Source organism: Necator americanus, chromosome II (genome assembly GCF_031761385.1).
Source record: "Necator americanus strain Aroian chromosome II, whole genome shotgun sequence".
In the NCBI taxonomy this organism is placed as follows: Eukaryota; Metazoa; Nematoda; class Chromadorea; order Rhabditida; family Ancylostomatidae; genus Necator; species Necator americanus.
The window spans coordinates 13,046,054-13,061,688 of record NC_087372.1 but is presented as its reverse complement, the minus strand read 5'-3'; the positions used below and the strand labels follow the sequence as shown (position 1 = coordinate 13,061,688).

The window sequence follows — 15,635 nt, the reverse complement described above, 5'->3', positions numbered from 1 at the left end:
ATACTTTCGAAAGAAAAAAGAGTTTGAGAAAAAGAAGAAGAAAGAAGCATGAATATATAAATTATAATAATATAATAAGAATATATGAATATGAAACGGGTACATGTGAAGGTATAGTCAGAACCAGTAACAAATTGTCGAAACATCATCTTACTTTGGCCTCTTCTTCTATTTTTTCTTCTAATTCATTAAGGAAGAAAATTTTCGAAAGATGAGAGAAATGATTGGCATCCCCTCAAAATGTTCTTTTATGAATGGGAAAAGATTGAATCTCTATTAAAATTACTTGTAACTAAATAGCTTCATATAAGTTAAAAAGTGTACACGTTTTAAGAAAATAGATCATTAAAATTTTTAACCAGCAAATTTATACCGATGGATTAATTAGTAGGTTTAATTACAATTTAGTCATAATTACAATGACATGGAATTAGAAAGAAAAGTCTGTAAGTTAAGCAGTAATAGGTTTACAAAAATGTGTGTCAAAACGAGAAGAAATTTACTAGCGAACGAGAACGAAATGTACCTGTCGTCTTCGTCCGCGTGGACTGCTTCCACGAGCGAGAAGACGTTCACTTCGTGTAAAAATTGGCGAATGCGATGAGGTACGGCACTGAAATTGGTGGAGTTTTAAGAAACACCTGCCCATAAATTCATTACAAAAATGAATAAGCCATTTACTAGCAGATAATCTCATATAAATGAGAAGAAATGTAATGCTGAGGCAAAAAAAAGAGAAAAAAGACAGCTATGACGAGTGAGAAAGAAGAAATGTAGCTGAACGTGAGTTTCAATCGGAAAATCAGAGAAAAGGGGATTAATTACGGTGACAAAAGAAGCAACGACTATTAGGCAGTGCGGAAATTTATCGGAAAACGGACAAAATTGTTGTTTTTAGAGTGGAAAAAAGGAGAGAGTTGGACATTTGAGACAAGAAAAGAAAAGATTCGCTATGCATGAAGAAGTGTGGATTTCCTAGAACTCTAGTGATACCATAGCGTTTCATCAGAAGAAAAAAAAAAACAAAAAAAACAGGGTTTTTAAATGACAATCTAGCAGGTTGTAGTAAATATTCGAACGAAATACTCTGTGAAGAAGAAATTAAAGGCAGCATACGACGAATTTGACGTGGTAATGGAATTTGGGACAGAGGCTAGAGGTGGGGTTGTAAATCGCGGGTTCCGCTGCGGTTCAGCTCATCTGTTCCTAATCGCCGCAAAAAAAAAAAAACGGCGAAGGAACCGCTTTAGTTCCTACGAGATACATTAAAACGCGCCTCCATGTACAAGATTCGGTCTCCTTAGGATCCAATTCATTGATTTCACGTGAATAGGCTGGTGAGAAGACATCACTGATCTAGGACCGCTCGCATGTGGAAGCGGTGCGTGCACAGGGGTGAACTCAACCGAAACCTACGTGAAAAACTACCCATTCCACTTCTTACGTTTCTTACGACGATGAGGGGGAGATGAGCGGAACCACCGCTAATTCAGCAATCTACAACTTTATCTCCAGCTCTTCTCGCACGTTCCCTTACCACGTGAAGTTCGTCGTATGTTGATTTTTAGGAGGAAAAAATTTGGCTTATTTGTTCATTTGATGACCTAAACCCAAGTCAGGAGGTTGGGAAAAATTAATTATTTTTTCCATTTTGAAGATAGCAACGATGTTTTAAAGGTTGTCGAAATAAGTAACAGTGGCTAAACTGAGCCATTTTCGAGCTAATTATGAGAAAATGAGCGAAATTTTGTGGTTCCCTTAAACACATTCACAAATGAGTTGAAAAAAATAACAATGGACAAAAATAATTGAATAAATAATTTTCACCGTTTCTGAAAACTTGTTCAAGTAATTAAATTACTTTAGAAGAATGATTCAAAAAATGAAAGAAAGAGAAGAAAAAAATCACGCACATAACTTCTGCGCAAAATGAGAAATATTGGAAAATTGATGCATCGATATTGAGAAATAGAGCGACAATACGAAGAACGAGAAATTTTATGAAAAAAAAAGTTCAGCAGATCACTGTTTAGATGTAAAAGGACGAGGAAATTAGAAGTTAGAAAAAACGTTCTGTATGGACTAGAAAGAGAGGAATTCCGGAGCCAGGGGGTAACAACGTTCGGATAAATGGACGAAAAAAAAATGGAGAAAAGAACAATTCATAGTTTCGTCAATCATCTTTCTAAAACAGAACGACAAAGTCACCAGATTCCGCCAAGTTGCAGAGCACAGCTGATGTTCATGTACAGGAAATGACAGAAAATTAAATTAGCAGCAATAAGCAGGAAATGAAAAACTCGACTGGATGAAAAATATTGGGGAGGGGTTCACTGAAATCCTCTCCACACATATATGCCGTTCTATTGTGACATGGATATAATGTATACGTATGGAATTCGTATTAAATGCACAGAAAACCTTGGAAAAAATGTAGGAGCCTGAGAAAATGGAATAGAAAGGAATTTCAAGGAAAAAACAAAACTGCACATACTGCTAGAGTAAAATTAAAAAAATAAAGTAATATAATAATAATATAATAGAGTGAAATAAAAAAAGTAAAATAAAAAATAAAATACTAAAGAAAAAGGCGTAATTCTGCAAGAAATACAGGTCCGAATGTGCTGGTTTTCCACAGTACACTAACTCTTTCCTTCATTTTATTTCATTTCTCTTCATTTAATCAACATAGCGCTTATTATTCGTATTTTTCTCTACTTACACCTCCTAAACAGTTATCGCAGCATTAAAATTTTGTAAAAAAAATTGATATTAAAAAAACCTTTCCTCTAACCTCACTGATGCAGTGCAGAACTAGCATAGATTACGAGAGTCAAGGAAAAAAAACAAGAACATCAAGAAAGAAATACACTAAGTGCAACAAGGGGCAGCACAAAAAGTGCACAGTTTGGAGTAAGTGACCTTCCAGACGCTCATTTCCGGACTTTCAAAGAAACACCTCTAAAAACCCGAACCGAACCAGGCAAAAACGGAGGGAAATTGCCGTCGACGCGCATCTTTATGGTGAGCAAATTAAAGTGGAAACCATTGAGACAGAAAGGAGAGGTTGTGCAAACGTAGGAGAGGTGAAAGAGTGTGGATGGATGGCGCCCTCAGGCTTCCTCTTCTCATCGATTAGCCTCCTTCGTTTCGTTTTGTTGACCAAACACACTCTACACGGATAAGTACTACTCGTAACGCTATTCACATTTCCGAGGCGCGGATGACTGACAAAAAACCGCTGCACAGGAATAAAGAACGACCACAAATTGATCCGAGGCACGAACATCCGCTAATGACGGAAGAAATCTCCCGGAGTTTTGCAGGGAAAAAAGACCCCGACGATTATCTTGGCCTACGCTGAAGGCAGCGTTCCGGGTAATTTTTAACGTCGAGATTTCCGTTAGGCGGGTACATAGGATACGAAGTGCAGCTTGCAACTATGTACCACAACAAAAATGCAAAACCTCGCCTATAAATCCAGAAATCAAAAGCATGACGAGCACAAAAAGGCATGAATTTATCCAAGGAGACAAATACTTACTCGCATAGGATTGACAACATGGAACCGCGTAAAGTCACATTCATAATAAATCTGATACAAAGTAAAATATTCATTTTGCAGTAATTCATTTTTGTAGTGACTGACTTGTAAAACAATTGTAAAACGCGTAAATATTTGTTTCGTCGGATAAATTGTTCCCTTTGGTGTTTCTGACGACTCCAATTCCTGGATTTCGGGTGAAAATATGCATAGTTCCTTGTTTTGCATGATCGCCTTGGCATAGCTTGATTCTTGTCACCTTTGTTTGTAATTCAATACATAAATAAAGAGATAAATAAATAAAAGTACTAAATCGATGGAAGTAGGTGATCCTCAACCTATCACTCTTGTTGACCTCATGCTGATAGGTCAGGTCTTATCTAACCAACAGGTATCGATCACAGATTTGTCACCTGCAGGGTGTATAAGTCATCCGTGTACTCCTCACACATCTCGTTGTTGGGTATTTATAAATATGATTAATTTTTTCTTTCTTTTCCCTTTCTTTTTTCTTTCTTCCCTCCTTTCACCTTTCTTTCTCTTTCCCTCTCTTTTCTTAGGTGAACCGAGAAGTAGTGCTGTTTTTAGTCACGTAAATTTTGGATGTTCTGGCAGAAATCGTCTTCTTTTTACGGATTTGGCATTGAAGACTTACTTGTGCGATGGCAATTCGACCATTGATATTTTTAAAGACTACAGAACTGAGGATCGAAATAGGAGGAAATGTTAAGTAAATAGAAATAGAAATAACAGACCAATAAAACAAACAATACAAAAAAATGAATGCAGAACTACTTCGTTTAACCCGACAAAAATGGCGCTAATTTGTTCGATGGCCTTCATTTTTTATCTCGCAAATGAAGTGGTAAACTAAGCCTTGAAGCCTCCAAATATTCAAAAAGGAAGGAAAAGGAGTTTTGATGGAGCAGAGAGATCCAAGAACTTCACAAAGAAAGCATCAAGGAGTTAGAAATTAATGAAAAACTGCAGAAACCAAAGAATCCCAAGATTCTCAAATTATCAGCAAATTCCAAGAAAGTTCAACCGCATGAGTGAACAGTTGTTGTAGAAGGAATATGCGATCTGTCAATAATAATGCCAGAATCTGTCAATAATAATGTTATTTCTGGCGATGACAAGCAAAGGACAAACAGATGCTGAGTAAGAACGGATCCCGACGCGAAACGAGTACAAATTCGCTAGTTCGGAACTCACCTGATCAATCGGTATCGGTTTCGCGATGCCTATTCGAATCCGACCCAACGGAGCGGCTTTCAGTACAGCTACAGCACGTTCTAAGCTGAAAAGGGCAAAGTAATATCGGGTGTAATTTACGACTTTGGAAAGAAAGGGGGGATTTTGCGAAAGTACTGGATTTTGCCGGAGAGGATTAACTCGGAATCAAGGGGAAAACGAGGAACTAGAGAAGAACAAATGCAAAAACCGCAATGGACTTCGAGTGTGGATAATCGGCGAGCTTACTGCCAATGTCAAAGGATATTCGATGCGCTGTGTTTTGTTGGGAAAAAGACTCCAAGAAAATATTCGAGAAACATGGATGATAAATAAAAATAAATAAATATGAATAAATAGTATAAATAATGAATAAAAAGCGAAAAATCTGCGACTGAGCATACATAAAAATAGGATATAATAGGCATACATAAATGCAAACAACGTTTCAATCTCCAACGTTTCGTCTCAAAAAAAATCTAACCATTTTTCGAATCCAAAAATTATGCCAGAATCTCGCAGGTGTTGTTTTTTTTTGCTCCAGTGCAGATGTTCGCTAGAAAAACCACCCTGTTACTGATTCAGCAGCGCGCTATGCGCCGTTCAGCTGAGCCTAACCCATTTTCTGAATTAAATGAGAGATTTCTTGGAGATGTTAAGTTCTGAGGATTCTGAGAAACTTTAACAACTTGACTATAACTACAACTTGTCCAATGAATCAATCTTACCACAGTAATAACAGTAATAACAGTAGTAATAATACGATAAAATAATTTGACAGGTCCCTGAGATATCATGCTATTATTTTAGTTCTTCGTTTCATCTACTTTTTTCCGAAATCTTTTCTTCTGGGAATTAAGTTGTTTTCGTACTGACAACCGTATCCATTAATAGTTGGTTAGACATCCTGGGATTTCATGAACCATAGCTCAATATGAAAGGGAATATTTGTTCAAAAAAAAGTTGAGCAACTTTCTTCAGGAAACCTGCACTGCGGATACGTTTTCATTCACTCACACATTCGCTGTGTTTTTACCGTCCTCGTCACAGAATTTGTCGCCCCGTTGTCACGTTAACTAAGCGATGACGATTCGAAAACATAGAACATCACGTTTCCGGAGAAAAGTACGGGAAAGAAAGATAAAAAATCGAAAATATTCTCGGAGTTTTAGAAAACAAACACTGTGAAGAGATTTTTTTAATCGATTTGCTTAAGATGTGTCCAAGTTTGGTGCTGAATTTTTTTTATTAACAGGTGCCGGTTCGGCGTTATCCCTTTCTTCAGAGCCAATTGCGATTTGTGATGAACATTACTGTAACGAGTGTAGAAAACGAAATAATGGTAGGAGTGCGTGGCATAGAATGCTGTTAAAATTCAATTATTTCACACCCACATTTCAATTTATAAAAAACAAACAATTTCGAAACACTATGCATGCTTTTGTTGAATTGTTAAATAATTTGAAAAATAAAATTATTGAACAGCAAACATATGAGGATTTTACAGTTGCGCTTTATATACACAGTAGTGTGAAAGCGATATGTGTAGCTGCGTAAGCGGATGCGCTCAAAGCTCAAGTTGCGGTCAGGATCGAGGGGAGACCTTGCTAAAACTAATCCCTGCTATACTTCGCGATGGTCCCACCTCCACTCTAACCGCTACGCTCCATCGCAGCGCTTCGAGCGCAGCCGCTTACGCAATTGCACCGCGCTTCATGTCATTTTGTCCCCACTATACTTTGTGATGTTGTTTGTACAGTGCGTCGTGTTCCTCCTCGCGGAGTTTCATCACTGTTCTTTTAAAAAACAAATGTATTTTTTTTCCAAAAAATGGTATCCCCCATATCACACAGATTTTAGCAAATTTCGAGTAACCAAGTAATCGGATACAGTAATTTTTCTGCCGGTTGCACGTGTGTAGCTAAAATAAAGACTCATATTATCTGAAATGGCGCAGCAAATAGTACAAGCAAATATTTTCATTTCCTTTAATTCCAAATCCTGGGTCGCTGCAGGAAAAAAAAATATCCGCCAGGAATCAAGAAAAAAACAACAGAACGGGCTGGAACCTCGCAGTCATGTTATTAATGACTCACGATTATCTTCACTGATACTCGAGGTTTCTGCGGAAGAAAATCAATAGAACAGATGAATCTTTCTAATTCAACTAATCCGAACACCGTTAGTTAATCCAGGGAATCCTGCAGCATGCCTCAAGCTTCGATTGTGACGAGAGAAAATTATTGTTATTTTCATTTGCATAGGTGAGAGCTAACAACGTCAATAATTTGCAAAAAAGGTGAGCAGTTGAGGATATCTTCAGGATTAAATACGTCCGAAAGAGTTTATAAAAACGAACAGTTTTGAAACACTACGTATTTTGCTTTGAAGAGAGAGCTTTCGTTGAAATATTCCAGTTTAAAATAAACCAATCAATTTTTAGCTGTCGAAACAAATTTCCTACCTGCTATTACTGAGATCGTGTTGATTGACGAAAAGTAATCGATCACCCGGTACTATTCTACCATCCGATTGAGCAAGTCCACCGGGTACCAGCGATTGTACGACAATCACCGATTCACCCGGATGTGCGGGATCCTAAAAATAGGCGAAATATGAGTGATTGATCTTAGACGCGGATAAATTGTCAGACAGATGAGAAGTCCCACGCAAAAACTGCCGTGCAATTTGTAATTGGAAACTAAGGAGGTCCCAGATGGTGCTAAAATGATGGCAACTAGGCGGTGTTCACGTGGATCACAACGCTAATCACAGCTAGATATTTTGCTGAGAAAAAGAGGAAGTTTTTCTGCACCTATAGCATTAAATTAGCATCGTTTTTTTTTTGCCGCGCCGAAATCCTCGTTTTTTGATGAAGAAAGTTGTCCAGAGTTAGGAAAAATCAAGCTATACTCAACGTATATGGACGTCTAAAACGAGAAAAAGAAAAGAGAGGAACCAAAGGGGAAATTCCAGTAAAAGATTGAAGGGAATTCTCAAGAAATATCTCGGAGTTAATAAAACATTATCGTTGTCAAATGCATTTGAATGATTGACGACTGTGTGCAGAGAAATTCGCCTCAACAAAAGGAGAATGGCGGAGTTTGTTTGCTGAGAACTAGTTAAGACGGGGACTTAAAGACCCGATCCCACTCTGAGAAAAATATTTTAGGCGGATTAGACAGTGGAAACGCACTACTCCATCTACCGTTGTGATTAGTACCATTTACCTGAGGGGAATTAAAAAAAAAACACGGTAGGCGACAATAAGTTAACATTACTTGTGAGTTATGTCTAAAAGTCTGTCTGAACAAGAGAGGTAATAAATAATTTTAGACATAACTCACAAGTAATGTTAACTCCCTAACTACTACTGAAAATGGTTCAGCAAATGAACAGAGGAAAACAATTCAAAACAAAAAAGACTTTTTTATTTTATGACTTTTTTTGGAAAGTTTCATTTATTTTGTGTAATTTGATGTAAGCTGTTGATGTATAGTAAATAGTAAATACTGTTCTATAGAGACGGTGAACGTGAATATAAGGAGAAGTTAGAGTATGTTATACCAGGCTGATGTTACAAGGTATGTACATGTTGTCTGTCCTGCTCCTGAAATGATGTTAGATCCTCAACACCTCCCGCCAAGTCTCGGTTTCCCAGAAAAGTCCTTTATGGTAGGGAAAGCACTAATTGCTCCCCTGATACACTGCTGCGTATCCACAAAACGGCAAAGGATTGTGGTAGCACATGGCGAATGCACCATGTTCTAAAAAGAGGATTTCTAAGAATGAGGATCCGAGGGAAAAGTTATGTGATAAAGAGAAGACTTGAGCCCGATTAAGACCTTATAACAGAGCTCGCAAGAATTTCTACCGGTATCAGGCAAGTTTTTGGAATGATAATTATAGGTAAGACGTAGGTTAAGGAGTGAATTTAGGGAAGTGTATTTTGTGATAATAAAGTCATCATTCAGGTTATTTTCTGCATTTTTCTGAGTCCTTTCTGTGTCATCTTAAAAATAAGCTTAATATCCTGATACATCGCTAATAATTACCTCACGAAAATTGTGGATTCAAAAGAACCCGTTTGGAAAGTTTCCTGATGTTGGGGCCGTGTTGCAGTATGTAGGTAAGGTTCCCAACGTAACCTTTGAGAAACAAAGCGAAAATGCAAAGTGCCACTGGCACATCAAGGAATCGAGGCATAAAACTTTAGAGGGATCATTTTATCCAACAACGCAGCTCTTTACATCCTTAGAATTGGCTGGTGAAACTGTTAGAAGTGGAGAGGTAGTGTTATTATCCGAAAAGCAATTCTTTGCACCCGTCCAGGCAATAAAATCCACTTAGGAAATATTATATCGCTGATCGCGTAAATAATTGTTTCGGTTGGTAAACAGCAGCTTCTGATCACTGGTTCCTTCGGGAGTTCACCGGGTTTTTGCTGGGATACTTGCAAACTCTATCCGTTAGTGGAAGGAACGAACATTGAGAATTCCCCAAAACATCATAATTATATGATGAACTATCTCGGGACGAAAAAATTTCTAATGTATTAAAAAGAGAAAGATGGTTCCAAATCCTCTGCTCACCTGATAATCAACAATAGAAAAGCCTAGTCCTCGTTCATCCTTCTCGAGGCAAACCACCAACGGTACACAATTCCAGACAGCTAAACCGGTGAGCGGTTCTAACGATCGTGCACGTAACCGTCGAGAAACTTGTTGAAGCAGTGCATCGGTGTTCGTCACCATCTCCGGAATGTTAACTTCAGATTTTGCCTAAAATCACTTACATTTGGTACCGAATATACTTCCACGGATAACTCGACGAGAACCTTGACGATCTTCTCGTGTCCGGAAGCGAGCAAAGGATACGCGGCTGGAAGACTCTTCTCGAATTTCGGTTGGAAAACGTTCACGTGTTGGGCTCGGCGCGCTACCACTAAGGTGACCGGCGCTCCTGAGTGAACAGCTCGAGAAAGCGCTTGTCGAACGGTGACATGGGATTCTCCGTAGAGTATGGAGTGATTGACCTGAGATCGGTAATAGTTTAGACTACCGTGTAAGTGGTTCCATCAAGATTACGGTATCTAAGACTAAAAATGTGGAATGATACAGTTTTTGGAGTCGAAAATTGGATGTAGTTAATTTCTTTCGAAATTTGAATAACACGGCTACCTGAAGGAGCTCATCCCCAGCCTGTAGAAGGCCAGACACAGCAGCTGGTCCATTTTGTCGTATAGACTCGATGTAGTGGTGGGGGCACAGCTGATGACCTTTGACGACGTCAACAGTTCCTAAAAGATTAACTCATTCGAAGATGTCGAGATTTGAATTTTAAGAGAAAATGTCGTGAATCCTGGAGTAACTTTTTGATAGCAGTTCTCTTAAACACAGATGAAACCAGAAAAAAACATCTTCAACTTGACAACAATAATCCTACAAAAAGTCCGTGGTTGTCCTAGAAAGTTGTTAATGCGTTGGTTTACGTCGGTCGTTACGAACTTAAACACCCTAATTGCTCACAAAACAAAAACGAACCTCATCAAGCAAACTCAGACGTGCGCAATTTTTTTTTAAGATGATGCGAGAAATAGATTTTGCGACTAATTTTCTCCTATCAGAAAAGACAAACAGCACGTTGCCTGCCTTACCGGTTGACAAATTAAGAAGATCAATCAGGATGAACTTAAATCACCACAGACTTTGCTAAACAAATCAAAAAGTGTCCACGTTTCCTGTGACGGATCCGAGTTTTCATAGGTCACATTTTTTTGTATGATGAAAGTGACTTGAATTTGGAAAAAATACGAGAACTTGTGGAGAAAACTATGAAAGTTATTTTTTTTTCTGGTAAACAAATCATGCTGAGAATCACAGTGAATACACAGAGGTTCAAAAGAAAAAAAAGAAGGAAAAAATAATCCGTAAAAGATAGGGACTCTACAATTTCGTAAACGTAAATGTAAAAAGAAGATTAAAGACGAAACAATCATTGACATGTCTCTTATTTTGAAGGTCGTTTGAATCCTAACTTTGAAGGCATCACCCCACGAATCTGAGGTGGTGCGGATTTCACGTAGAGTATTTGTACATGGGATAGTAGATTATGGAGAGGGGGGTGATTCCGTCCATTTCTTCCTAATTGCCGTAAAAAACTCCCGTAAAAACGGAAGATGCGCGCGTGCAGAAGGATGACGCGCTCCAATCGAACTCCTTGCGGAAAATAGTGCGCCGGATCGCTCGAAGCCGTATGTTCCGGGCCGTTTTCTACGAAAGAATGGACGGAATCACCCTTCTTTCCATAATATACGATCCCGTATACGAATACTCTACCAGAAATCCGTCTCCAGATTCCAGAAACCACTCCAGATTCGTGGGGTGATGTCTTTAAGCAAGACCGTAGAAACCGTAGAGATCGGGTACACATTTATGCTTGTGCTCACCTTCCAGAGAAATCCCAAGCCCACCGTCACCAGCGCGATTCGAATCGGGTCTGATGACGGCGGTGATGATGTCGACATCGTTCGATAGTCGCCGTTTCCATTCGGACACCAGGCCCGGATTCGAGGATTGCACGTCGATCACCTGCGTGTCCGTCTCCTGGTAATACATCATTCTTAGACTCCAATTGATTACGTTGCAGATTTTATACTCAGATGACAAGTCGACAATGTGCTGAAGGTGTTTTTACAAGAAGTTCGCAATGCTCCGGAAAGAACAGCTGTTCGTCTTCCAGAAAAGAACTGGGGGGTTGAAAGGCAGTCGCTCATCCAGCTGATTTAGAGTGCATGCAAGAACGTTGAGGAAATTGAAATGAATTCTTGAACAAGTAGTAAATGAAGCCGTTGCAACAAAAAAGTTTTGTTTGTGGTGTTTTTGGTAGAATTTTGAGGACCAACTAATTGAGGGACAGATAAAGACCGGGAAACGAATGAAAAAGTAACAGAATTGCAACTAACGTCCAGAAAATTGCAAAAGGAAGCAATCAGAGAAAAGTTGAAACTATGAGGCGAAATTCGAAACGTCTCCGGAAACAACTGCAGAAAAAACCGAGCACTATGGCTTATTTAGTAAGAATGTCAGAACAAAAGGATAGAATCCACCTGCAATTTTAAAAACACCCTACTCTACGAACTGCCTAATTCTAGCGCCAATCTGTGAGAGCAGCTTTGACAATGGAGTCCACGAGGATCCAAAGGAAATTCTACAGGAAATTGAACATCGTTCGTACCCAGTATAGAATCCATGAAAGTATGTGGTGGAGCGAAAAACACCACAATTACGCCAGTGAAGAGACAAATAGCAGTTGCACTTGTTTTTCTTTGTTTTAGTGAATCATCGATTTCCTCGAAAGCCATAAAAACACGCAATTTGTTCAGCAAACGGATACCACACAGTGAACGATTAAATTCCAATTTTTCGAGGAAAATGTTTGACAAAAGGGGGGAGGGGGGTTCGCAATCGGTTAGGGGTCCGCTGTAGCCACACGGTCCACGGTTCGAGATCGCCCAACTGCCAACCGAGCTTGTCATCTCTCTGGGGTCGATAATTTAGTACCAGACCTGTCTGGGAGGATAAAACACTGACTTGGTCATCGGTTGGCCCCCGCAAGCCATCGTATAGGCCAACACGCGTTCCAAAACCTCAACGATTGTGAATTGCAGCAAACGCGTTTGCGCGTCCCAAGTGGATTGATACGCCAGTGACTTTATTCTTTTTATTTTTAATGCTTGACAAACGAAAAATGGCTATGTACTTTTGATGGACATTGCACAACAATAAAAAGTGGAGTTTTCGATAATCTGGGAGACAAGGGCTCTATTAGAAAGAGGAAAATCTACATTGAAAAGAGCAATGTCTATGCAATGTCTTATGTGTGCGTCTTTAAAGGCATCACCCCACGAATCTGAGGTGGTGCAGATTTCAGGTGGAGTATTCGTATACAGGATAGTAGATTATGGAGACGGGAGGTGATTCCGTCCATTTCTTCCTAATTGCCGTAAAAAACGGCCCGGAAGATGCGGCTTCATTCGTTTTGGCGCACCATTTTGTACAAGAGGTTCGATTGGAGCACGCCAGTCTAGTGCAGCGCCGCATCTTCCGGGCCGTTTTTTACGGCAATTAGCAAGAAATGGACGGAATCACCTTCCTCTCCGTAGTCTCCCCTCCCGTATACGAATACTCCACCTGAAATCTGCACCACCTCAGATTCGTGGGGTGATGCCTTTAAACAGGTAGTTTTAGAAGAATTGTTGTAAATTATGAAATTGAAAGAAGAATTTTTGCTAAAAATCACGGCAAGAAAGAAATCGAAAAGATTTTTTTTCGCAAGCTAATCAAAGGTGTAATGAGCGTAAACGGCTTAGTAGCTTCCTTTAAAAAATTGAGCAAGACATTTAGAAAAATTATACGCTTCCGAATAGGCAGTGTGAAATGAAGAGGGAATGCAAAAAAAAATGATGAAAGTGTAATGCGGCAGTTCTTGTATAATACGATACCTACGAGCGAAATAAAAATTTAAAAAGGCTTAGGGTTGCGCTTAGGATTAGGTTTGGTTACCTCAGAACTAGTGCGGCGAAAAGGCAAACAGTGATGGAAACCCGTTCACAATACTCATTAGGAAATCGGTGGATCGGGTCCCATGTTGAATTGGTCGGGCGTGGGCGACGCCCCAAGTCAGATCGGACGGAGCTGATCGCGCACACATATTGGAGCGTAATATGAAACAGATGCGAGCGAAAACGGCGTGATTGCGTACGGAGAAGAATAATGTGTTCCACTTAGAAGCGAAATGAGAATACACGTAAATCGAACAGAATCTGAAATGAGAATTTCCCAGACGAACTGTTTGCTATTCACGCTGAAAAAATCGGCCATAATCGGGTCTCTGGGGGTGCAAACGAAGCAGTTGTTTTTTTTTCGATTTTTACAACTACAAATCTATTTCTCATAGTAAATGACATTTTTCCTCAGTTTTGAGTGTTATTGATTACTTGAAATTTTTTCTCAACAATTCCTCAAGTGATGTTTTGACGTCAGTTGTGGAATTCTTTTGAAGTAGACGATAAGATAGGTTTAATTTCGGAAAAACTACGCAACAAAGAAGAAAAAAGTTCTTGTAGAAGAAATATTGAAAAACTTCAGGAAATCTCAAAAATTAGGGGAAGAGCAAATAGCAGCTGTCATGTTATTACACGCGAAAAATTAACCACAAAGTCGAAATTTCATCCAAGCAAAGTTTTCACTGAATTTCATTGATTTCAGGATTTTTTCCACCATAAAACGGTAATTACAGAAAAAGTCTTGGTGCAAACATCAAAAAATGTCTAAATGTCTAATGTCTTCATTTAAAAAACTTTCAGATAGTTGTGTAAGCATAAGCGATTATCTTAATTTTTCCTTTCCAATAAAATAACACAACTGCGCGACTCAAGAGTGAAGACAAGCAAACAGGTACAGTATGATCAAAATACTCCTCGTCAATTATGGAAAGAACTAGTACATCTCGATTCGCATCGCGTTTTTGGTTGAGAGATTACTCTCCGAGGATGAATACACAACGTAGACTCAAACTATGCAATCTCTTCCCTTTTGTAAATTTTTTAGAACTCTTATTATTAATTACTGTTAATTTTTAATCCAGAACGATTGAACAGTGTCTTCTGAAAAAATGACTATGATTAAAGATATTGTTTCATTCGGCGGTCCAAGAAATTTGCACTTAGAAAAGGAGAGCCTCAATTCCTACGCACTCGTATTCGGGCTATTCGTAGCCCATTCGTCAAAGTTCCCCTAAGCCCTTCGAAAAAGTGCATGTCTTAAATTACAGTAACTTGCCGTATCTCAAGTTCCAGAGGAAAGAAACAGTAAAGCCAGAGGAGTATGTGAGCTTGGAAGGCGGCTGTGAATATTGAGTTGTCGAAACGTTTGGCGCTGGAAGCATAACAATAATACCCGGATCCGTTCGAAACGAGTTTTGCGTTGGTGGAGCGCCTGCTTAGATTCTTCGCTACTGTTTGCTTTTATTGTTTTCGTTATTCTTCAAAATACAAGCATTATCGGTTGAGGAAAGAAAACAGGTAAAGAGAAAGGTGAATTCATAGAATGCACATGAATAGCGCTAAGGTAATCGCAAAACACCTAAGAATAAAGGTCCTGCAGTTCCTTACTTCCTCAATGGTTCATTTTCTTTCATTCATCCATAGATAAAAAAGTAGATCAAGAAGACCACTTAGAAAGTGTCATAATGAAGGTATGCAGCTGAAACTCTTCATAGAAGATGGAAAAGTAACCCGAACTAGGGAACGACCGCAGCAAAAATACATTTCTTTCTTGCGTGAACTTCGGAATAAGGAAGAAAAGGAAAGGATAAAAGTCAAAAGACAAAGTCACCGGCGTATCAATCCACTTAGGATGCGCCAACGCGTTTTACTGGAATTCGTAATCGTTGGGGTTTTAGAACGCGTGTTGGCCTCTACTATGACTTGCGGGGGCCAGCCGGTGATCAAGTCAGTGCTTTTCTATCCTCCAAGACAAGACTGGCAGCAATTTATCGACCCTGGGGGTCGAAAGGATTGGTTTGCACTGGGGCGTTTTCGAACCCTTGACCCTGTGGCTACAACGACCTCTGGCCGACTGCGCCACGATCGGTCTGCTGTTGAACCTCAGCTCTACATATGTGTGTTAAAATAAAGCGAATAAAATCTTCAGCACAATTTTGAGAGCAGCAAGAATGCTGAAAAACGTTCTCAGGTGCAATGTTGTAAAATATTCAAACATTCTCCTAACCGTTTCAGTTATCTACTGTTTTACTGCCAAAAATTTACTAAGAACTTAAATGTGAACGTCACTGG

The 15,635-nt window shown here is 39.2% G+C and overlaps 1 protein-coding gene across 3 annotated transcripts in view; it reads right to left on the bottom strand.

Moving 5' to 3' along the window:
* RB195_017683 (uncharacterized protein) overlaps window positions 1-15,635 on the bottom strand; it is a gene marked incomplete at both ends in the record, with an annotated part of 127,759 nt that overhangs the window by 45,473 nt on the left and 66,651 nt on the right. For all 3 annotated transcript variants that reach the window (XM_064184781.1, XM_064184782.1, XM_064184780.1), the window contains 7 exons: window positions 527-613; window positions 4,760-4,844; window positions 7,242-7,375; window positions 9,370-9,558; window positions 9,615-9,812; window positions 9,958-10,076; window positions 11,226-11,382. In XM_064184781.1, the coding sequence (XP_064040661.1) occupies window positions 527-613; window positions 4,760-4,844; window positions 7,242-7,375; window positions 9,370-9,558; window positions 9,615-9,812; window positions 9,958-10,076; window positions 11,226-11,382 (969 nt within the window). The remainder of the gene's footprint in view (window positions 1-526; window positions 614-4,759; window positions 4,845-7,241; window positions 7,376-9,369; window positions 9,559-9,614; window positions 9,813-9,957; window positions 10,077-11,225; window positions 11,383-15,635) is intronic.